This window comes from Pogona vitticeps, chromosome 1, assembly GCF_051106095.1.
Source record: "Pogona vitticeps strain Pit_001003342236 chromosome 1, PviZW2.1, whole genome shotgun sequence".
Classification (NCBI taxonomy): Eukaryota; Metazoa; Chordata; class Lepidosauria; order Squamata; family Agamidae; genus Pogona; species Pogona vitticeps.
Window position 1 is genome coordinate 240,815,089 of NC_135783.1, and position 22,505 is coordinate 240,837,593.

Consider the following 22,505-nt stretch of genomic DNA (forward strand, 5'->3'; position numbering starts at 1 on the left):
CCTGCATAATTAATTGTAAACCGCCCAGAGAGTGCTTGAAGTACTATGGGGCGGTATATAAGCAGCACACTTTTTTTAAACTTGCTGATGTATCTCAGAGTGAGAACATTTCAGAACTGGAGTTGGTTTTCTAGACTAGTTTGTTTCAGTTACCTTTAAATGGATTGTTCAACTATGGATGGTGACTGATCAGGAAGATGCTTTCCCTTATCTGGGCTTCCCAATTGATCATATTCTTTGGATTTAATGAGTAGAGAACACACAAATCTAACCTTGATTGGCTGCTAGTTCATTTCCTGTCATCAAAAACTTTTTCCCTAGCTACAGGCCCTCTTCTTTCACTGCTTTCTGGAATAACTTGGATGCTTTGGACAAGTTGCTAGGAAGACATAAAATACATTTGGAAAAGGCCATTGTGGCTAAACATTTCAATAACTATGTATTTCATAAATGACACTCACTATTGGCATAAGCTTCTGTACCTGAGTACAGCTCCATTGGTTCCTATGGGCCGAAAAAAAAAATTCACCATAAATTAACGAAAAGTCAGATCAAAGCCAAATCAGGTTTGTACACGACTTAGGGGGTCCTCTAACGAATCCAAGCATTTAGAACCGTTTTTGACCCTTCTAAGACACTTTTTAAATTGAAAAAAGAAACATCGTTAAGTGAAGCAGGGGACCTAAAATCGCATTCGTTATGCGAAGCATGGTCCCAAACTTCGCTAAGCGAAAATCGCCCATAGGAAACATCGTTATGCGATGCATATTATTTTCTAAAAAAACATATCGTTATGCGAATTCATCGCTAAACGAGGCACTCGTTAAGCGAGGCACCACTGTACTTCATTCTCAGGCCTAGGATTAGGATTGTTGGCAATAACAGTAGGGCCAATTGGTAATGGAATGCCTGGGATACTTTAGTAACAAGCATGTAGTAGAGCTTGGAAGTCTGTGTGTTGTAAGCTGTAGTTACGTGGCCAGAAGCTGCCTAATATCTGCCTTTTGAATTTTTGCTAGGGGGAAGACCTTTGCATCCCGTTAATGCCTGAGGTGGGGCAGATCCGGACAAGGGGCAGAAGGCTGGAGCACTTGCTACCTGATAATCGTAGCTTTTTAACGTTGCACCTCTCTGGGCTGTTGAGGAAATAAATCCAATCGGGTTATGTTTTCTACACACGTTTGGGAAGTGATCTGCGGAATCGAGCTGTGCTTGCAAGGACTTAATAGTTCAGACAAACAAAAAACCTTAATTCCATTTTGATCAACTTTACTTTCTTTCCTTTTCCCTTCTTCCCCTTTTCAAGCTGTTTTGCTTTGCAGTATGTTTACCGGTAATGAGTTGCAGTATTTCTTTGGAGAATAATGCAATATTAACTTGTTTTTCTTCCGAGTATTTTGAGTTCACAACTCCTGTACCTGAAGAAATATTGTTGGGGTTCATTAATAAAGGAAATCTTTCTATCTTACCACTCACGATTTGTGGGTATCATTTTTAGATGTGTTTCATGGATTTATGCTTATACCAAATTGAGAATTGGTTATAAAGATAAAGAATGTGTGCAGACTGCCCAGATAGATTTGCAGAGCCTTTTCAATGTTTGACAGCCTCATCTTCACAGCAGAAGAGGAAATTTTAGAGTATGATGATGTGGAGCATCTGGAAAAAAAGAAACCAATGTTCCAGCAGTCCAGAGATATTAGAACTCTCATTACAAAGGTCAGAATGTCATATCCCCAATCAGCCATGAAGCTCACTTTCTGAACCTAGATCAGCCACTCTCTTTTAGCCTCAGTTCCCATGGGAATACTCAGCATGCCTGCATTCCCTGTAAATCCACAACATACACTTATGGTACAAATGATGTAACTGGAAAGTTAGTGTGATATTATCAGAGACTCAAAAGAGTTATGGTGATCCAAACTCCCCCCAAAATGTTCTGTCTTTGCTTGAAAGTGAAAGAAATATTAATCAGTTTTAGTTTTGAGTTAACCTACACCCCCAAAAGAAATGTGTAACATTGATTTTCATTATTATGTACATTTTATTTTATTCCTTTTTAAAAAAAATTATAAACATATATACATTCTCACACATAGGGATAATCTGGAAAACATCAATCTTTTAGCAGATAGAGAACAGTTAATTGGGGTTCTATTTAAATTATCCTTGGCCAAGATAACTCTGAAACTGCTGTGCTTGCCCAATAGTGTATTTGCCTCCATTCACTGTTACTAATGAACTGTACAAAATCTTTATTTTAAAAATGGTGGTGGGAGAGTAAAGGGGAAAAAGCACTAGAATGTGTTCTGGATGTTCAATGCTGTATCACTAAAGGTGGGGAACACAAGTCTCCAAATTTTGCTGCAACACAATTCCTATTTTCCCTGGCTCTTGCTATGGTGTCTGGATGAAGCATTTGGTCATTCTCATGCTACAGATGTAATCCACATTTTGGTCTTGGTATTTGGTGTTACCTTTTAAATGCTGAATCTGACTAAGTTGTGCAAATATGACAGTATGGCTGGAACATGTAAATACTGCTTTTATTAGAACAGTCATATTATTGATACAGGGATTAGTAAAAATCACCACACATTGAAAAAGGCTACTGAATCACTTCCTCAGATTTCTGTGCCACCACTCGCCCATCAATGATTTCCTGTGTGGTGACTACCACCTTCTTAATGGTCTGCCTCCTGGTGTCTGCAAGTGAGAGACAAACAGTATGTGGTTAGAGAGTGAAAGCAAGGTTGGATTATAGAGGTTAGATCCAATTAAGGTGGGTAAAATCTGCCAAGGCCAGTTTTGCTGGGTTTCTCAATTTCTCTTGTTAGGTTTATGGTATCCAGCTTGTATATTTGGTTGTGACACTTCTTTGCACATTTGCACAGAAATTCACAGGTGGTTTCATCCACAATTTTCAAAACATGCCTTTTTGCATGTTTATACCTTCAAGTGTTCATTGTGTTTTTGAAATGTATACATTTGGAGATACATTTGTTTTGCAAAACATCACTGAAATATATGGCTTTCCAACTGCAAATCACATTCAAATTTGCATTTGGTTTCAATGTCCTAATGAGACATTAAAATGTGAACCCAACAAACTTCTCACCCACCCCAAGATCAGATGCATAAAAAGCAGCAGCAGGAAGTTGTTGGGTTCCAGGTTTTTAGCAGGACCAAACAAAAATACATGCAATTTGCAAACAGCCCCAAAATAAGCTTCATGCTTTATTTTTTTTTTTTTTGTTTTACTGTATTGAATTTTGGTTGTTGTGAGCCGCCCAGAGACCTTTGGGTAGAGTGGGCGGCATATAAATTAAATAAATAAATAAATAAATAAATAAATAAATAAATAAATAAATAAATAAATAAATAAATAAATAAATAAATACAGTGCTGATTCAGGACAGAACTGCACTGTATTTTAATTAAAATGAAATCTGTTTCGCAATGATGATTTAAAGTGTTTATAATGGTAGATATGCATTAGTTTGGCTTGCACTTTCCGCTACTATTTTCCTGTTCATTATTGCTCCTCAGCTGTTTTCAACCACAAGGATGAGGAGAAATGCTGTGTACTCATCTTTTCCTTAATTCCATGCTATCAAGTCAGTTCAGACTTGTGATTACTTTTCTGAGGTTTTGTAGGTAGGGTACTCGGAAGTGGTTCACCACTCCCAATTAGGGGTGCTGTGGGACTGTGCCATTTGCCCAAAGTTAAACAGAATGGCTCTTCTTCCAGGAAGCATGGTGGGGAATCAAATTCCTTGTCCACCTTTTCCAAGTAGGGAGAAAAAACCCGTGTAATAGTGGAAGAGTTAATCCTCTTCCTGCAGAAACCTTTTAATTTGCAACTTCAGTGCAGTAGTATAAATGGAAGATGGTTTTCTGAACAAAGATTCTTAATTGTAGTGTATCCCTCTCTTCACATACAGAGCAGGCAAGAACAATAGGATGGCTAGTCATACAGAGCAGGTAACAAGACCACAGAAGGAGATCAAGTGTGAAGCCTAGGCCTACCTTCCCATTCATATAGAATTTCAGGCACAGTCTCCATTTTCATGAAGCTAAACAAGCCTGAGGTCTCTCCAGGCAGAAAGCTCCGGGCACTATCTATCCAAGACCCTATGCAGCTACTGCATTTTTCCCCAACTGATTATTTCTTGCAAAAAAAATAACTGTGAGAAAACGTGAGGGTTGCAAATGGAAACTAGCATCTTCAGGATACCCAGCAAAATTCTGTGAATGAGGCATGACAATTGTGTACTAAGAGTCTTGTCCAAAAGAAGCACATTAAATCTGGCCAGTGTTCAAATGCAAAGCCTGACTGCAAATTCTATGTACATGATGAGGAAGGTAACCTCCAATAGATTTTTTAAAAATGTAATTCTGCTGCAAATTGAAGGGTTATTGCAAGAGGAGATGGGCTTAATTTTTTGACCATCATTTCTTTCCCACTGAAAGCCTTGCCTTTTAAACAATAATCTCCAAACATGTGCTTCATTTTTTAAAAAAAGACACAAGGTTGTCTGTTGTGGTTGACTCCCCAAGAAGCATGCTGTGTCATAAGGGCAGCAGTGCAACCTCCTCCTCAAGCTGTAGCTGCCATTTGTTACTAAGAAAAACCAGCTAAGCTTTCACTTTACATAGTAACTTACTATAATAGCTTTGCTTTATTACAACCTTAGCTGTTCATGTCATCCCTATGTATAACAGTCACTTCCCACAAGCGTGGGAAAACATGTTGCTTGGTCCCCCTGCAGATGTCAACAAGGGCTCAATTCAACAGTCTTCTAGTCAAGCCTCTTTCAGATGGAGCCTCTTGGCAGGAAAAGCAGCGACAAAGCCTGGGAGCATCTGTTTCAAAGTGGGAGCTGGGCAAGCAGTTTGCAGGCAAGCGGTTGCAGATAAGGCAGGGGAGCTCTGCACTAACTAATGTCACAACTAACATCAGAACTTACCTGCTTTGCCTGAGCTCATCAACTGTCCTCTGAAAATACAAAAAGTGGCAGGTGTTTTGTGTGCACTGCCCTTGGCAATTTGTTTACCAGATGAGCTTCCTTTTACAATTTGTTTACACCTGTTCCATACTGCACACCAGCTGCTGTTGGGTCTGTCATGGCAAGACACTGTCCAAAAGTCTCATTATTTCTCAAGCCATGAAAAGTAATGGGGTTATCACAGACCTTCAGCGCTCCTAGCTTGATAAAACAAGACTGCCAAAGTTGGATTTATGTTCTCCTGTAACTTATACTCGTTTTGGAAGTAGAATTTCATTGGACACCATCTTTGTCTCTCTGACTGTTAAACTGCTAGGAATTAAACCAGATGGAAACTTCTTTGCTGGTCTGAAACCTGAATGATCCTTCCCACTGTCCATTCTGAAAACTCTTTTGTACAAGCCAATTGCCTGACCAGCAGAATCATCATGATGCAAGGTTGCTTGCTTCCATCCTGAGAATCTACTAGTCAGGAACAAGTAGCTCAGCCATGTACCAGCTGCAGCACTATGCACAAGTAAAGTCTTGACTGTATTATCAAATCCTGGGTAAGAGTTTTCAAAATACAGTGACCCAAGGAGAAACAACAGGTGAAATCCGGTAGTAATTCACAACCAGAGCAGGCTCATTGAATCAGTAAGTATTAACATAGGTGTTGACTCATCTAATCCCCACTGATTCAATGAGCCTAGTCTACTTGCTGATTTGCTACTAGATTTTAGTTAGCAAAACCATTTTCTAGTGCATGTGTAAAAGAAAACTGATCAACTGGAGCATTTTTGATATGTTTGCCATGAAGAGAGAGAACCAAAATGGGAGGAAAGAAACTATACACAGGAGAAAGCTCATCAGAAAACCAGACATGGCAGGAGCTTCCTGCTGAACGAAGGCTGTTTGGTCTCCCAAGTGAAAGATACCTAGGACATTCAGCCCCTCCAAAACAGGCTTCTGTGGAAACAGGAGGCTCTGTCGCTTATTACCTGTCTGTTGCACCTTCAATCAAGCTACGATAGTGTTCAATCTCATTCTCTAGCTTGGTCTTCAGATCCAGAAGGGCTTCGTAGTCTCGGGCCTGCCTCTCCAGGTCAGCCCGACAAGCTGCCAGATCATCTTGCAACTTGATAATGATATTGTTAAGATGGGACATCTCATTATGATATTGATCTTCTGTGTTCTTCAAGGTACGCTCCAGAGTATCTACCTGTTATCCCAAAATGATTAGCGTTTATGCCATGAACAAAATGTGTTACTATAACTTATGCAACAGACCACTATCTCCTGTATGCATTCTATGTTTATAGATTTTGCTCTATATAAAAAAAATTTATCTGCAGCCAAGGTATGCACGATGTGGCCTTCTGTATAATGTTGGACTGCAACTTCCAGCATTCCTCACCATCAGATATTCTTATGAGGGTCATGGGAATTGCAGTCCAACCACTTTGCCCATACTTGATTTACAAAGAGATGCAGTGGACATTGCCACATTTCAAGCATCAAAGCAAGGCTGAATCAAGGCTTCTTTTTAAGTTCTTACACCTTGAACTAGGTTCGTGCACAGTTTTAGGCATATAACTAAAATACATAGCCTCATAAAATTAGTTTCCTTAAGTCAAGGTGGGAAAACTCCAGTGGTTTGAGAACTGCAGTGCCAGCCTGTGAACCTTGGAGAGCTGTTCCTCTGACCCCAGTCCAAAATGATGTTTTCTTTTAAAATGTGTTCTCCCCCCCCCAAAAAAAAAACACCTGGAAATGCCCACTGTACCTCTAAACGACCTGTTTTTAAAAGTGGGTGGGAGCCCCTCAGAACATGGCAGAATTGGCCATGCCCAGAGAGGAATTTTTGCACTCCCCCCTCCCCAAGTTTTAGATTCTTCTGAGGTAAGACAGAGGCACTCCTGTCTTAGGTACAGCCAAGTTTAGATGGTAACACAAAATATACCACAATATTGTTTTATGACAGGAAAGAAGTTCAAATGGGAAAATGCCAAGTGTTTCATGGCTGTAGAACAGACCTCCTGCAAAAAATGTAAGTAACTCTGTGGATCCCTGTTATATCTGGTGTAAGGTCTGTTTTCTAGCCATTATGGAAGATATTTTAAGTATTCTCCCTCCACATTTCCCCATGACATCTGAGGATTAAATCACATTAAAACAGACAGCAGTGCCAAGCAATGACATCCAAAGGTGTAAGCAGATGCTTCTTCTTCATGGATTGCTGCCTTGTCGTGGCGAAGGGGCTTGAGTAACTCAGAGAAACTATGGGCTATGCCGTGCAGGGACACCCAAGACGGACAGGACATAGTGGAGAGTTCCGACTAAACGCAATCCACCTGGAGTAGGAAATGGCAAGCCACTCCAGTATCTTTGCCAAGAACGCCCCATGATCAGAAACAAAAGGCTAAAAGATATGACGCTGGAAGATGGGCCCCTCAGGTCGGAAGGCGTCCAACATGCTACTGAGGAAGAGCGGAGGACAAGTACAAGTAGCTCCAGAGCTAATGAAGTGGTTGGGCCAAAGCCGAAAGGACGCTCAGCTGTGGACGTGCCTGGAAGTGAAAGGAAAATCCAATGCTGCAAAGAAAAATACTGCATAGGAACCTGGAATGTAAGATCTATGAACACTGGGAAGCTGGAGGTGGTCAAACAGGAGATGGCAAGAATAAACATTGACATCATGGGCATCAGTGAACTAAAATGGACAGGAATGGGCGAATTCAGCTCAGATGATTATCATATCTACTATTGTGGACAAGAATCCCGTAGAAGGAATGGAGTAGCCGTCATAGTCAACAAAAGAGTGGGAAAAGCTGTAATGGGATACAATCTCAAAAATGATAGAATGATGTCAATACGAATCCAAGGCAGACCACTCAACATCACAATAATCCAAGTTTATGCACCAACCAGCATTGCTGAGGAGACTGAAATTGAACAATTCTATGAAGATCTACAACACCTTCTAGAACTGACACCAAAGAAAGATGTTCTTCTCATTCTAGGGGACTGGAATGCTAAAGTAGGGAGCCAAGAGATAAAAGGAACAACAGGGAAGTTTGGCCTTGGAGTTCAGAACGAAGCAGGACAAAGGCTAATAGAGTTTTGTCAAGAGAATAAGCTGGTCATCACAAACACTCTTTTCCAACAACACAAGAGGCGACTCTATACATGGAAATCACCAGATGGGCAATATCGAAATCAGATTGATTATATTCTCTGCAGCCAAAGATGGAGAAGCTCTATACAGTCAGCAAAAACAAGACCTGGAGCTGACTGCGGTTCTGATCATCAGCTTCTCATAGCAAAATTCAAGCTTAGACTGAAGAGATTAGGAAAAACCACTGGGCCACTCAGGTATAATCTAAACCAAATCCCTTATGAATACACAGTGGAAGTAAAGAACAGATTTAAGGAACTAGATTTGGTGGACAGAGTGCCTGAAGAACTTTGGATAGAGGCTCGTAACATTGTCCAGGAGGCAGCAACGAAAACCATCCCAAAGAAAAGGAAATGCAAGAAAGCAAAGTGGCTGTCCAACGAGGCCTTAGAAATAGCAGAGAGGAGAAGGGAAGCAAAATGCAAGGGAGATAGGGAAAGTTACAGAAACTTGAATGCAGACTTCCAAAGAATAGCAAGGAGAGACAAGAGGGCCTTCTTAAATGAACAATGCAAAGAAATAGAGGAAGATAACAGAAAAGGAAAGACCAGAGATCTGTTCAGGAAAATTGGACATATTAGAGGAACATTTTGCGCAAAGATGAACATGATAAAAGACAAAAATGGGAGGGACCTAACAGAAGCAGAAGACGTCAAGAAGAGGTGGCAAGAATACACGGAGGAATTATATCAGAAAGATGTGGATATCCCGGACAACCCAGACAATGTAGTTGCTGACCTTGAGCCAGACATCCTGGAGAGCGAAGTCAAGTGGGCCTTAGAAAGCCTGGCTAACAACAAGGCCAGTGGAGGTGATGGCATTCCAGTTGAACTATTTAAAATCTTGAAAGATGATGCTGTTAAGGTGCTACATTCAATATGCCAGCAAGTTTGGAAAACTCAACAGTGGCCAGAGGATTGGAAAAGATCAGTCTACATCCCAATCCCAAAGAAAGGCAGTGCCAAAGAATGCTCCAACTACCGTACAATTGCACTCATTTCACACGCTAGCAAGGTTATGCTCAAAATCCTCCAAGGTAGGCTTCAGCAGTATGTGGACCGAGAACTCCCAGAAGTACAAGCTGGATTCCGAAGAGGCAGAGGAACTCGAGACCAAATTGCTAACTTGCGCTGGATTATGGAGAAAGCCAGAGAGTTCCAGAAAAATATCTACTTCTGCTTCATTGACTATGCGAAAGCCTTTGACTGTGTGGACCACAGCAAACTATGGCAAGTTCTTAAAGAAATGGGAGTGCCTGACCACTTTATCTGTCTCCTGAGAAACCTATATGTGGGACAGGAAGCAACAGTTAGAACTGGTCATGGAACAACTGAGTGGTTCAAAATTGGGAAAGGAGTACGGCAATGCTGTATATTGTCCCCCAGCTTATTTAACTTATATGCAGAATACATCATGCGGAAGGCTGGACTGGAAGAAACCCAAGCCGGAATTAAGATTGCCGGAAGAAATATCAACAACCTCCGATATGCAGATGATACCACTCTGATGGCAGAAAGTGAGGAGGAATTAAAGAACCTTGTAATGAGAGTGAAAGAGGAGAGTGCAAAAAACGGTCTGAAACTCAACATCAAAAAAACTAAGATCAGGGCCACTGGTCCCATCACCTCCTGGGAAATAGAAGGGGAAGATATGGAGGCAGTGTCAAATTTTATCTTCCTGGGCTCCATGATCACTGCAGATGGAGACAGCAGCCCTGAAATTAAAAGGCACCTTGTTCTTGGGAGGAAAGCGATGACAAATCTGGACAGCATCTTGAAAAGCAGAGACATCACCTTGCCAACAAAAGTCCGAATAGTCAAAGCTATGGTTTTTCCTGTCGTGATGTATGGAAGTGAGAGCTGGACCATAAAGAAAGCAGACCGCCGAAGAATTGATGCCTTTGAATTGTGGTGCTGGAGGAGGCTCTTGAGAATCCCCTGGACTGCAAGGAGAACAAACCTATCAGTTCTAAAGGAAATCAACCCTGAGTGCTCACTGGAAGGACAGATCCTGAAGCTGAGGCTCCAGTACTTTGGCCATCTAATGAGAAGAAAAGACTCCCTGGAAAAGACCCTGATGTTGGGAAAGTGTGACGGCAAGAGGAGAAGGGGACGACCGAGGATGAGATGGCTGGACAGTGTCTGCGAAGCAACCAACATGAACCTGACACAACTCCGGGAGGCAGTAGAAGACAGGAGGGCCTGGCGTGCTCTGGTCCATGGGGTCACGAAGAGTCGGACACGACTAAACGACTAAACACACACACAAGCAGATGCAGAAAAGGGCAGGAGGTTCTCTGCTTCACAAAAGAAAGCATAATTTATTTATAATTGCAGCAAGGCACAGGAACATAAGATTTTTTTTAAATCAAACCTGGCTAGAGACATTTTCCTACCTAGACTGAAGGGTAAGATAACACCCAACCATCCCACATACAGAAGCTGACCAGACCCTTTAAATGAATCTTACTCAAAGACTGCAGTGAAACAACACATTCCACCACACCTGAGGGCAACAGACGACTTTATGGGATGCTGGGCAGGCCAGAAAACATGCACATAGCTGTCCTCTAATATCTCAGTGCCTCTTACCACCCCATCATCATAATCCATCACTGGAGACAAAAAAAACTCACACTGTCTCAGAGTAAAGCTGACTCTTGTTATATGTAGTACTAGTTGTTGCTCTTGCTGCTGTGCCTTGTGGTTCCCCACCATGTTGGGGGGAACACAGCGACCCTTGCTCTGTCTGTATATAGTAAGGCCTGCACTGCGAGTTCTTCCATGAGTTTTCTCAGCAAGGTCGGATCTGTTTTGCATAAACATGACTTATGCCTCTTTTGGAGAACATTAAACATTGCTTAATGTTCAGTAAAATATTAATACTCTTAAGAAAAAGAGCTCTCTCATGTCAATACAAGTTTTAGCCTTTAAAAAAACTCCTCAATACCACCCATGGTCTGTTAGTTCTGGGAAGGGAAAATGTGTGATCCTCTTACCATTTTCTGGAGACTCTGGCGTTCAATGTCCAGGCCTTGTAGCTGCCGACGGAGTTCTGACAGCTCCTGCTTGGCTTCTTCCAGTGCTTGGGTGTTCACATCGGCTTCCTGAGACATGGAGTCAAACTGTAAGGACAAGGGAAGATAACACAGAGATGACACTGCAGAGTTTAGAGGAGTGAAAAATCCACACCCACTCTCTCTCTCTACTCCCCCTTGAAGGTTTTCCTTCTCCTTTTCTCACCTTGGCTTTGAACCAGTTCTCAGCATCTGCCCGGTTCTGATCAGCCACTTTCTCATACTGGTTGCGGATCTCAGCAATTATCTCACTTAGGTCGTGCTTCTGTGGATTGTCCACCTGTACCGTTACATCAGAATTGGCAATCAGAGCATTGAGAGCCTCCACTTCCTGTAGGGAACAGAAAAAGAAGACCTCACCTGTTACGTTGTCAGCTTTGCTTAGAAGCTTTGGCATACAGTGGTGCCTCGCATTACGACGTTAATTGATTCCAGCGAAATCGCTGTAGAACAAAATGTCGTAATGCGAAATTAAAAAGCCCATAGAAACACATTAAAATCCAATTAATGCATTCCTAGGAGCTTGAAACTCACCATCCAGTGAAGATCCTCCATGGCGCAGCCATTTTCGCTGCCTGTGCAGCGAGGAATCCATCCCAGAAAACAGCGGGGAGCCATGTTTTTTACCCGCCGGCCATTTTGAAACCGCCAATCAGCTGGCCGAAAATCACCGCTTTACAAGAATCAGTTCCCAAAGCAGGGAACTGATCATCACAAAGCAAAATTCCCCCATAGGAAACATCGTTTTGCGATTGCTTTTGCAATCGCTAAACATTCAACATAAAGCGATTTCGTCGTAAAACGGAGCACTCGTAATGCGAGGCACCACTGTAATTCCTTAACTACCATCCACCACTGTAACTAAACCTAAATATGCATGACTACATGGAATAGCTGCACCTAGCCTTCGACTGCTAACCCTTGCAGCTTTCTGTCTGGAGGGATCTCATACTTGCTTAATTTCACCAAAATTGGGATTGTATCCTAGACTTTGTCTGAATGGGAAGATAGGCCTGTGCTTTTTTAAAGTTTACCCTTCCATCTCTGTCCTCTCCTCTCCTACTTTTAAACTGAGAACACTTTGAAGCCAGGAGCTATTATCTTCTATTTTGTAAATATGCCATGTATGTTAATGATGTGATACTTTGCATGGGGCATCACTATGTGTTTGTTTTTCTTGTTGACAAATACTTAGTAGCTGAACGTTCTGGAACAGCTGAACAGGATGGACCACTCCTGAAACACCTGGCAACTGTATTGCCAGTTTAGGTTTCTAGAACAGTGTGGTGGAATCCCCATGTCATGCCTGTCCATCATGGTGAGCTCAAGGGCAGGAGCCTATGACAGGACAGGAGGGGCGGAACCAAAAGGATAGTTAGTTAGAAGAGTTGGAGAAAAGAGGTTGGAGATAGGGAATTGAAGAGAGTGAGTTAGAAGAGTGAACTGAGAAAGTTAAGACAGAGATTGGAAATTTGGAATGCTAGAGAGAATAGGAAAGAGTTCAAAAGTATAGAGAATAAATAGGTAGTCAAAGAATATTGTAAAAGTGGATAAATACACATACAAAGCAATGTGAAAGCAAATGATATTTAATGAATAATCCTAAACATCTGTGACTTACTCCTGTGGTTTGCATAACAATAATAAGATCAATAAATCTGTTGTATTGGCAGCACATGTCTAAGATCTATCTATTTGGTATTGAGAGAATAATACCTGGTGGCAGCATGAAGTGAGGAAATGCATCCAGAGGGTGGGCTTGTGTTTAGGGAAAATAAACAAAGGACACTGGGTGGACGCGACAAGCAGTAGTTCCCAACCTTGGGTCCCCAGATTACCTTGGACTAAAACTTCCCAAAGCCTTCACCAATAGCTGTGTTGGCCAGGATTTCTGGCAGTTGTCCTCCAAGAATCTCTGAGGACCCAAAGTTGTGAGCCACTGTTGTAGAGCACAGATGGTTGCCTCCACAGAATCATCCTGCATTGTTTGCAACTTACTCTCAGAACTGCTGAGAAATCCTGGTTTTGCATACACATTAAAATCATGTCATACACTTTGTATTCTGTCTTTTCAAAATGAGAAGTTTCCAGGCAGGGGATTGGGCTGCTAGAAAGGATGATAAGCAACATGCAGTCCACCAGGGGCATTTTTTTGCTACCCTCATTTTTAAAATTCTAAAGAAAGGGGATAGGAATTTTAAAAAACTTTCACCACCGGTAGCCTCCAGGAGCCACAGCTTTTGCACCAGAGATTCTGGAGTGATCCCCTAAGTATCCCTATCCACCTAACCCCAAAACAGAAAAATGAAACATCCTAGCACTTCCTCTTTTGTTTTTTGTTTTTTTAAAAAGAAGCCTAAAACAGCCACTTCTGGGGGTGATCAGGCCACAGAAAGGTTTGGGGCAAAACATTCATCCCCAAGCTGACTGAGGAGTATGAGGCACTATGGGAATGGTAAAAGGTCATTTGCGAACTTGAAACACCCCCCCCTCCACCTTCCCGTATGCCTACACATTTTCCCAAAACCTGTCTCCATGATATCTAGAGAAAGTCTTCCTAATGATGGCATGCAAGGTTCTAGATTCCAAAGCCTGCATCAGAAAATAGATGTGCATGTGCTCGAACAAAGTTTATTAAGAAAGAAAGAATAAAATGCAGCAATGTGGACATTACCACTATGTTTTCCTTCTGCTGATCCAACTGATATAGGGAACCACTCATGTAACATATATAACAGGCTGAAATCGTGTTGATCATCAGAGTAAATCACACCTAGAGTAGGCTCCACTGAATCAGTGGGATCTGGTGAGTCCACTGCAAGTTCCAGTGATTCAGTGGGCCTCCTCTAGTTCCAACTTACTACTAGATTTCAGCCAATGTGAACCTGTAAAGGTGCCCCATGTTTTTGTTTTGTTTCTTTGGATTTTGCCAGATATGCTTGCACAACTAACACAACTACCTCTTCTAAAACAGTAAAAGTAGGAAGCAGTCGGCAGAGAAATAACAATAATCGATATGTTTTCTCTCTCTTTGTTTTTCTGGATCTATATGCAGATTGGTGGGATTCTCTCTCTCTCTCTCTCTCTCTCTCTCTCTCTCTCTCTCTCTCTGATGTCATGGTGTATTTCTTCTCGCTCCTCCATTTCATTTAGGAAAGCAGAGTTCCAGACATCGAAGTCAGCTCTAAGGATTTCTCTAACCAAGCTGGAGGGATCATCCTGTACTGTATTTAAAATGGGCAGCATAGGATGTCCATTTCAGAAACAGGACATTCCCATTTTTGCTTTATGACCCGTCTCCAGAATTTTTACTTCTCTCCAACAATCACAAGCTTAGCACAAGGCTGCTGTGCTACACAGTAAAATAACAAAGCCTAGCACCTGTTACCTCTTTGTGGCTTTTGCGCAAGTGAGCCAGTTCCTCTCTGAGAGATTCCAGGTCCCCTTCCAGTTTCAAACGTAGAAAGTTGGTGTCATCTATCATTTTGCGCAACCCTTGGGTATCCTTTTGCACGCCATCACACATCGCCTGCTCTGCTTCCAGCCTGGAAAATGGGAAGAGCAGAAGAAATGAAACCACATAATGCCCCTCTCCCTCTGTTGGTCTATAGACTGACAGATAATGAGGACTGATTCTCATTTTATTCCGGGGGGCTCAGGTGCTGACTGCATGCAAACTGCTTATTAAGAATGACAAGTGCATGAACACAGATGCCCGTCTCTGTCTCTTTTTCAAAATACACAAATGATCTTTCTTTAATCATCCTTCTAAATTTGTTGAAGGTGAACAGGCTTAATCAGAACATAATCAGAACTGTGTGTTCCAGAAAAAGCAGACCAAGAGCAGGAATAAAAGCAAAACACTGATCAGTCCACACTAAGCCACTAAAGCATAAGCCTAATAACAGCAACATCCGCTCCTTAGGAAAACAGGAGGTGGCTCAATAATCATTCAAAACCTGATAGAAATGGGGGACTAATGTTTGGGGAGGGGGGCAGCCTCTTCTCTACATCTCTTGCTTCTCCTGTCTATCTCTCCCACTTCCATATTGCTTTCTCCTACTACTCCTTCTCCCTTTATAGGCTTTTCCCTCTTTTTCTCATTCATCCTCTCAAGTGCTGCAGTGCAGAAATTAGATTGGGAAAGAAGCCCCATTCACCTTTTCATCATTCCAACCTATTTCCTAAGGGGGGACGGCATTGTGTTAAAGAGGCCTGTTTTCTGAAGCTAAAAAAACTACAACATTAGGAAGAGGAGGACTAATTTGGGAAGCCACAAGGTGAATCCAAAGGCTTTTACAATCCAAAGGTTCCTCCTGAGAACAGGAGCATGCCAGCAGGAGGCCATGGGGCACACACTGAATGCATGATGTGTTTTGAACCTGGTGATAGATATTTCATCCTGAAATATATTTTCTTACAACATTTTCAACCAAAACCTATCAGATGAGTTCAGGAGTTATAAGCATTAATCCAGGATCATCTGGAAGCCAAACCCAAAGAAAATATACGATGGTTTTCTAAAACACATATATCTGATTTTATAAGAGTAAGTGAGATGCAGTAAAAAAAAATACTGGAATAAAAGGAAATCAATAGTGGTCATGGGGAGCATTCAGGTAGCACCAAGTTTCTCTCCTCATGACCTAGAAGTGATAAGAAAAGTGTGAAGACAAAAAACAGAATCAATCGATCACTGCTGAAAACTAATGCCATCCAAATTAGGTGACAGATATGAAATTCAATGCAGAATTTCAGAAACTGCTATTGCAATAGAATTTCTCTTGAAAAAAGTAACACATACTTGAAGTGTGATCACCAATGAAGACTGAAAAGGGTATACAGGAAAAAAAGAACATTTCAGTTTGGACCAGTAAACTAACAACAATTTAGTGGCATCCTGGTTTATATATTTAAGTCGTCTGCTTAGCATACAGAAGAGGGATTCTTTCTCCTCCTCCAAGACAGGTTTGAGATTTTTCCTCACATCTCAGCATCTGGGGATATGTAATACGCTCTCCCCAAAGGTCTGCTTTTATCATGTAGCTTCCAAGAGTGATGAAATTAAAACTTACTTACTTATGCTTGAAGTCATCAGCTGCCAGTCTGGCATTATCAATTTGCAGAAGCAGTCTGGTGTTCTCCATGTTGAGATCTTCAACCTATTAGGGAAACGGACATTTGCACATTACTGCCACATAAAAGATATGGCCCTACGCAAATATATATTTTACATTGTCTTCAGTAAGACTTAAAAGTGAACAGGAACACTCTTGCTGTTTATCCAGCTAAGAGATCTCCAAACAGAATTCCCCCCCAGGCTTCACAATTTGAATCAGAATTTTCAACACTAACTTCAAAAAGTTTTGTAGGAATCTTTTCTTTTGAGAGCAATGTATATTACATCATGGAAATAACAAAATGTGGTAAGTTAGGCTGGGTGTGTTCCAAGACCCTATTGCTCCTTCTGCTGAGGAGGAGTGGGGAACCAGAATCTCTGCCTCAAATTGCTGCCCTAAGGGCACTACTCTTCCAGTCTTAGGGACAAAATGCTCACCAACAGATCCAATGATAACAGCCATCACCTCTTTCTTAGGATTAAATGACACATGTTCAACTGCTGTTCACACCAAACTAATTACCCTGTTGGCCTTCAAAGTTGCTGCTTCAACATTGTCAGGAGAAAAGTGTCTGATGATATTATTTTGTACATATCTAATCAGAAGGAAGTCCCTCTCCATTCTGTGAGGCTTCCTGCCCTAAAAGGGTGTTGGCTACAAGACTGTAGTCAAGAATCAAGAGGAAAGGGGCTCCACCACTGAAAAGGCCCCTTCCCACAGAAAGCAAGATCATTTGCCCAAGTTCCACCTGAATAAAAAAAAGGTCTTTGCTCTCAGAAGGCATGACGTTGCCATTGCATATCTCCCAAATCAAACCTTTGTTCTAAATTCCTGTGGAAACCGGTTGAACCTTGAAATGGAACATTAATTTGCAACGAATTGAATAACCCAAAAGTATTTGCAAAACAAATGAGCATATTTGTCCGGATTGGTAATGGCTGTTGAGCTCATTTTTGATTACGCTCTATTTGGTTAAAGGTAAAGTAAAGTTTCCCCTTGACATTTAGTCCAGACGTGTCTGATTCTAGGGCGCGGTGCTCATCCCCGTCTCCAGGCCATAGAGCCAGCGTTTGTCCATAGACAGTTTCCATGGTCACGTGGCCAGCACGACTAGACACGGAGCACCGTTACCTTCCCACCAAGGTGGTACCTATTTATCTACTCGCATTTACATGCTTTTGAACTGCTAGGTTGGCAGGGACAAGCCATGGGAGCTCACTCTGTCACGTGCATTCGATCTTACGACTGCTGGTCTTTTGATCTTGAAGCACAGAGGCTTCTGCAGTTTAACCCGCAGTGCCACCATGTCCCATTGTGGGTGTTTGGTTACAGCAAAACAAATTCCAGGAAGAATAGCTTCAGTGTTTATTGTGTGCTGACCAGAGTGAACATTTATCGGACCTCATCAGGTTGATGAGCTCGCACTCTATATTTAAGGGTACTTGTTGCTGCTACACCTCTCACACCAACTGGCTGAGTACAAACCAACCGCTTCTTTGGGACACAGTAGTTGGAAAGTGGAATAAACTACTGTAGTGTATTTGCTCGACCGGCAGAGTACAAATACTCTAGCCATTGGGATTGATTTCATACAGAGAGATCTGTAACAGTCAACCAATTCTTTGATTAGAGCCTCTAGATTGTTCAATATTTAGGTAAATTATTAATTATCTAATTATTAATTAGATAATAATATGGTACCTTTAAAAAGAAAAAGAGGATTGACATGATGCTGACATACAAACCCCTAAATGGTTTGGGACCTTGAGACCTGGCAGAGTGCCTCCTTCCAATGAGATCTACCCACCCCACACAATCTTCCCTGGCTGAGAACGTTGACCCCGAGAGAGGCCTGGAAAGAAAAGACCAAAAACCAGGCCTTCTCGGCAGTCACTCTCTGGAATAATCTCCTGCCAGAAATTTGCCGGGCCCCTTCACTAGGAGTTTTCAAACAGTTATTGAAAACATGGCTCTTCAGTCTGGCCTTCATGGAGCTTATAACATCATAACATAGTGGTTGTTTGTCTCAGCGTTCATATTATCAGTTCTGCCACCTTGCCTTTAAATTACCTTAATAAATTTTAGTTAATTTTACGTTGTTTTGTCTACATCTATTGATGTGAGTTTTTATTTTCTTCAGCTATTTTGTTTACTGTTGATATTTACTGTTTTTCCATTGCTATATGTTATTGTTGTAAACTGCCCAGAGGGGGCTTTGGCAGCCAGATGGGCAGTATAGAAGTCAAACAAACAAAACACAACTAAATAAAATAACGGACACAACACCTGTAAGGATGAGCAATTGCCTGCTTCCTGTGTAAGAGAGGGAACAGGGGTAGAGAATATGTGTGGTCCTACACCTGAATTTGCAGCTTGACAATGTGACTAATGCAATCATAATGTATTTGTTGGATGAATTATATCATTTTCCCAATGTGGTTATTTCAGCCTCAGATTCAGGGAGTGTCTTCGTCTCCCCTGCTCACTGTTTAGATAGGCAAACAAACTGTACAAGGAAGAAAAAGAAGGCAGTCTAAAGGAAGATTGTTTGTTCTCAGACAATGAATAATGGGAAAAAGGGGTAGTTTTTAAAAACAAACAAAGTTCTGTTGATAAAGTTGTCAAGAGCAAGCCCATCAAGAAGTTTCACAGGTATGGGAGGGGCAGATATTCTTGGCAAGGGACCTGCCTGTTTGCTGGAGAGGCAGGAAAGACACTGGCATCTCATCCATTTCTGGGTGGCATCAGGAACCGCAGCACAATCACCTCTACATAGAGCTAAGGTGCAGAGTTTGGAAAGGTTACATTTTTGGACTGTAGGTCCCAGTAGTGGAATTCTGGGAACTGTGGTTCAAAAAATGTCTGTACCATGTAATGGATATGAAAATCAGAAAAGAAAATGTTGTTGCAATGTTGGTCCAGATTTTGGAGGAGGGGAGAGATGTCAGTTCAAGTGACACAAGGAAGGAGGAAATGATCTTATCTCTCACTCATATTCCACTGTGCAAGAACACGTACCATCTGGCCATATTTCAAGAACACAGAGATCAACTGGAGTCTCACATGTCCATGGAATGAGTGGAGGCTGAATGTCTAATTTCTTCAAAGAGAAAATGTAAAATGAAATGCACCCTGTCCCCAGGCTGTCCTAATATTTCATTATCTTCCTTGTCAACCCGAGGGGGGGGGGGGGAAAGAGGTCACAACCAGACTGAGTCACAACCAAGACCACTTGAGGCAGCAGAATGGAAATGTTATTTCCATATTGCAAATAACATGAGAGCCAGGACTGGTTCCCTTAATATCAGCTCTCTATCCTGTTCCTTGTCAGTTCAATGTCAGCTCTTACAGCTCATCTCCTCATCCTCTCACCCTGGCTTCTTCCACTTCACCTTTCTTGCACATATCTGTTAATCACCACTCATCAACTGGCTGATATGACATAATCTTCTGTACCGGTCTGCTCTGTGGACATGTCTGCAGTAAATATGTATCCACCCACTATGCCCTTCTCCTTATCAGCATCCTTCTTTAATGCACCACTGACACCTCTTCTAGCTCTTTACCAACCTCCGGTTAACATTTGGGAGCCATTCATTCAATGGGTAACTTGACAGCACATCAGCACCGCTACCAAACTTGTCCTGGGGTTTCACTCAGCTCTCTCATCTTTCTCACTTCTGACCCACTCTCACTCCAGCAAAGGCGTCCGGTCATTTGATTGCAGAAGTGAGGCTTGATCCGTACTTTTCTGTTGTTATGGGCCATCAAGTTGGAACTGATTTATTATGACCATTCAAGGTGAGATATTTACCAGTTCCACATCCCCAGTGAGTTTCCATAGCTGAGTAGGGATTCAAACCTAGGTCTCCTGAGTCCTAGGGTTTCTCTACATATCTATTTTGGAGCAGGCTGGAGTGGCTAATTGGGTTGCTAGGTGGTCCAGGAACTGCACAGTCTGTATTATGTCTGAAATCACAGTCAGTGCTCACACAGGGGCTGCAGACTGATTGGGAGTCCACATAGATGTAATGCAACTTGCATCGCAGCCTACAGTCTCCCATTTTTTCCTTCCTTCTTCTGGTCCCACCTCTGCTGATCCTTTCTCTGGCTCTGGCTCTGCTGATCTTACAAGGAACTGACAAAGGTGTAAATATGGGGGGAAATAATAGCAATGACATGGTGATACGGTGATCTAGAGCTAACCGCATGTAAATAATTTTTTAAAAAATAAAACAATCGGGATGGTTGAGGCAGAAGAAAAAAATGCACGGGTGTGTTCCGCCAGTCCTGAACATCACACCCTAACTGCCAGCACCACCGAAACACCACCTACAGACATGCTCCCCATCTTTACAAGAAGGAATCCCAACTAACCACATAGGGGAAAAATCTGTTTGAATCATTACAGAGTGAAAAAGGAGAAGCCCCCACATTAGCACAGGAAAAAAGCAACTTTGGGAGCCAAAAGGATTGAATCCATTCAAATCAGTCTTTGCATTATGTGGTTGGTAAGAAACACTTTAATTTCATTTGCCCTCTTTAGAATCAAAGCAAATCCGTGGCCTTTGACCATGTAGTCGCCACCTTAGCCACTTCATAATGTTGGCAAATGAATCAAAAGGGAAGGATCCTACCAAAACCAAAAAAGTAGAAACCAACAAGGGCCAAAAAGGTGCAGGTAGGACTGCTCTGGGGGTGGACTGGTTCACTCCAGCAAAGGCATTATCTGATCATCCTTTTTAAGAGTGCATCTACCCATCCCTGCAGCAGCTCAAACAGCAAATCTCATGGGGTTGCACTCCTAGTCCCTCACTCTATCAATACGGTCAGTACTTGCACAAGGGTATACCAGGGATCCCCAGATGGAGCCAGAAGAGAATCTTGCCAAAAACCCCAGAAGCTGCTGCTACCATTTGGAGTTTTCAGAGGAATAAAAGTGTTAAGACTGTTTCAGAGCCAGTCTATATTTCTCAAAAAACAAACAAACAACAAAACTATGTAGCGTTTTAATTTTGGCCACCTCAAGCCATGGGATTCTCGAGTACTTCCCTGCATTCCTAAGTAATTGAAATGCTCTGGACTCTACAGTTCACACTGGGTTTAAGTTGTTTAAAACGACAGCGGGCTAAAATAAACGGCCCTCTGGCGGTTGTTTATTTTAACTCGCTTCCTAAGAAAATATTACGAGTCAGAGGAAAATAAATACACAATTTTAACTTCATTGTGTGAACGTGAAACTCAGCATGTTATTTAACACAGTTCAAATCCCAGGGGTTTTTTTGTTATGTTTTGTTTTTTTGCTGTGTGACCAGGTCCTCAGTAACACGGTAAAATTGCTGCAGCACCTCAGCCTGAGTTTTCTTGGATTACAACCCACTCCTTCTGGATTGGGTGCTCGGTAATCCCCAGATGCTCGCACTAAAATAAAGGTATTAGTTTTAAACGTCCCACAATGCTTTTGTGTTTTTTTTTTTTTTTTTTTTTTTGCCGTTTTCCCGCAGTCAGCTATAGTGGGCTAAGGGGGCCAACGGTTCGGCTCAGGGGAAGCTTCCTGCGGGGCTTTTTTGGCCTGTCCCCAGCGCCCCTCACCTGCTTGCGCAGCTCGGCTAGGGGCCGCTCGTAGGTTTCCCAGTCTTTATGGCCGGCTGCCCCGGCTCTGCGGGCCCGGATGGCGGCGATCTCCTCTTCGAGGGCTCGGTTGGCGGCTTCCAGCCCCCGCACCCGCTGCAGGTAGCCGGCCAGGCGCTCGTTCAAGCTCTGCAGCGCCTCCTGCTGCCGCCCGGGTCCCACCAAGATGACCGCAGAATCCAGGCTGGCGCGAGAAGCCGGGAGCGCGGCCTGCAGGCGAGACAGCGAGAACCAGGAGTCGGAACCGCTGGAACTGCCTCGCACCGAGCCCGAGGCCGAACCCGGGAGAAGGCGCACGGAGCCCGCGGACAAAGAGCCGCTGCGCGGCCGAGCATACGAGAAAGCCATCCCGCTGCCTGGGCTGGGTTGCAACCTGCCGTCCGATTATATCCCCTTGGATCCTCATTTGCATGCCCAGGTAACAGCTGGCCAATGGGAAAGATTCTAGGCATCACTCACACACACACAGTGCTGGAAGGACAACGGCGGCATTCTCCTAATTTGCATGGACG

General features: G+C 42.6%; 2 protein-coding genes across 3 annotated transcripts in view; one reads left to right on the forward strand and one right to left on the reverse strand.

The window, feature by feature from the left end:
- The window catches only part of ARPC2 (actin related protein 2/3 complex subunit 2), a 34,655-nt gene extending 33,187 nt beyond the window's left edge, over window positions 1-1,468 (forward strand). The window contains exon 10 of the mRNA XM_020804983.3: window positions 1,020-1,468. Within this exon, the coding sequence (XP_020660642.1) occupies window positions 1,020-1,044 (25 nt within the window). The 3' untranslated portion in view covers window positions 1,045-1,468. The remainder of the gene's footprint in view (window positions 1-1,019) is intronic.
- Window positions 1,269-22,371, reverse strand: LOC110085108 (keratin, type I cytoskeletal 18). Of its 2 annotated transcripts, XM_020804950.3 has the most exons (8): window positions 21,955-22,371; window positions 16,322-16,404; window positions 14,631-14,787; window positions 11,409-11,573; window positions 11,165-11,290; window positions 5,990-6,210; window positions 4,971-4,999; window positions 1,269-2,706 (listed from the first exon to the last, which is right to left on the reverse strand). In XM_020804950.3, the coding sequence occupies exons 1-8, from the start codon at window positions 22,339-22,341 to the stop codon at window positions 2,609-2,611; spliced, it is 1,266 nt and encodes a 421-aa protein (XP_020660609.3). In that variant the 5' UTR covers window positions 22,342-22,371; the 3' UTR covers window positions 1,269-2,608. The 2 variants fall into 2 exon arrangements, with proteins under 2 accessions (XP_020660609.3, XP_020660618.3); XM_020804959.3 differs by lacking the exon at window positions 4,971-4,999 and having other exon boundaries at window positions 2,533-2,706; window positions 21,955-22,368.
- Between the last annotated feature and the right edge of the window lie 134 nt (window positions 22,372-22,505).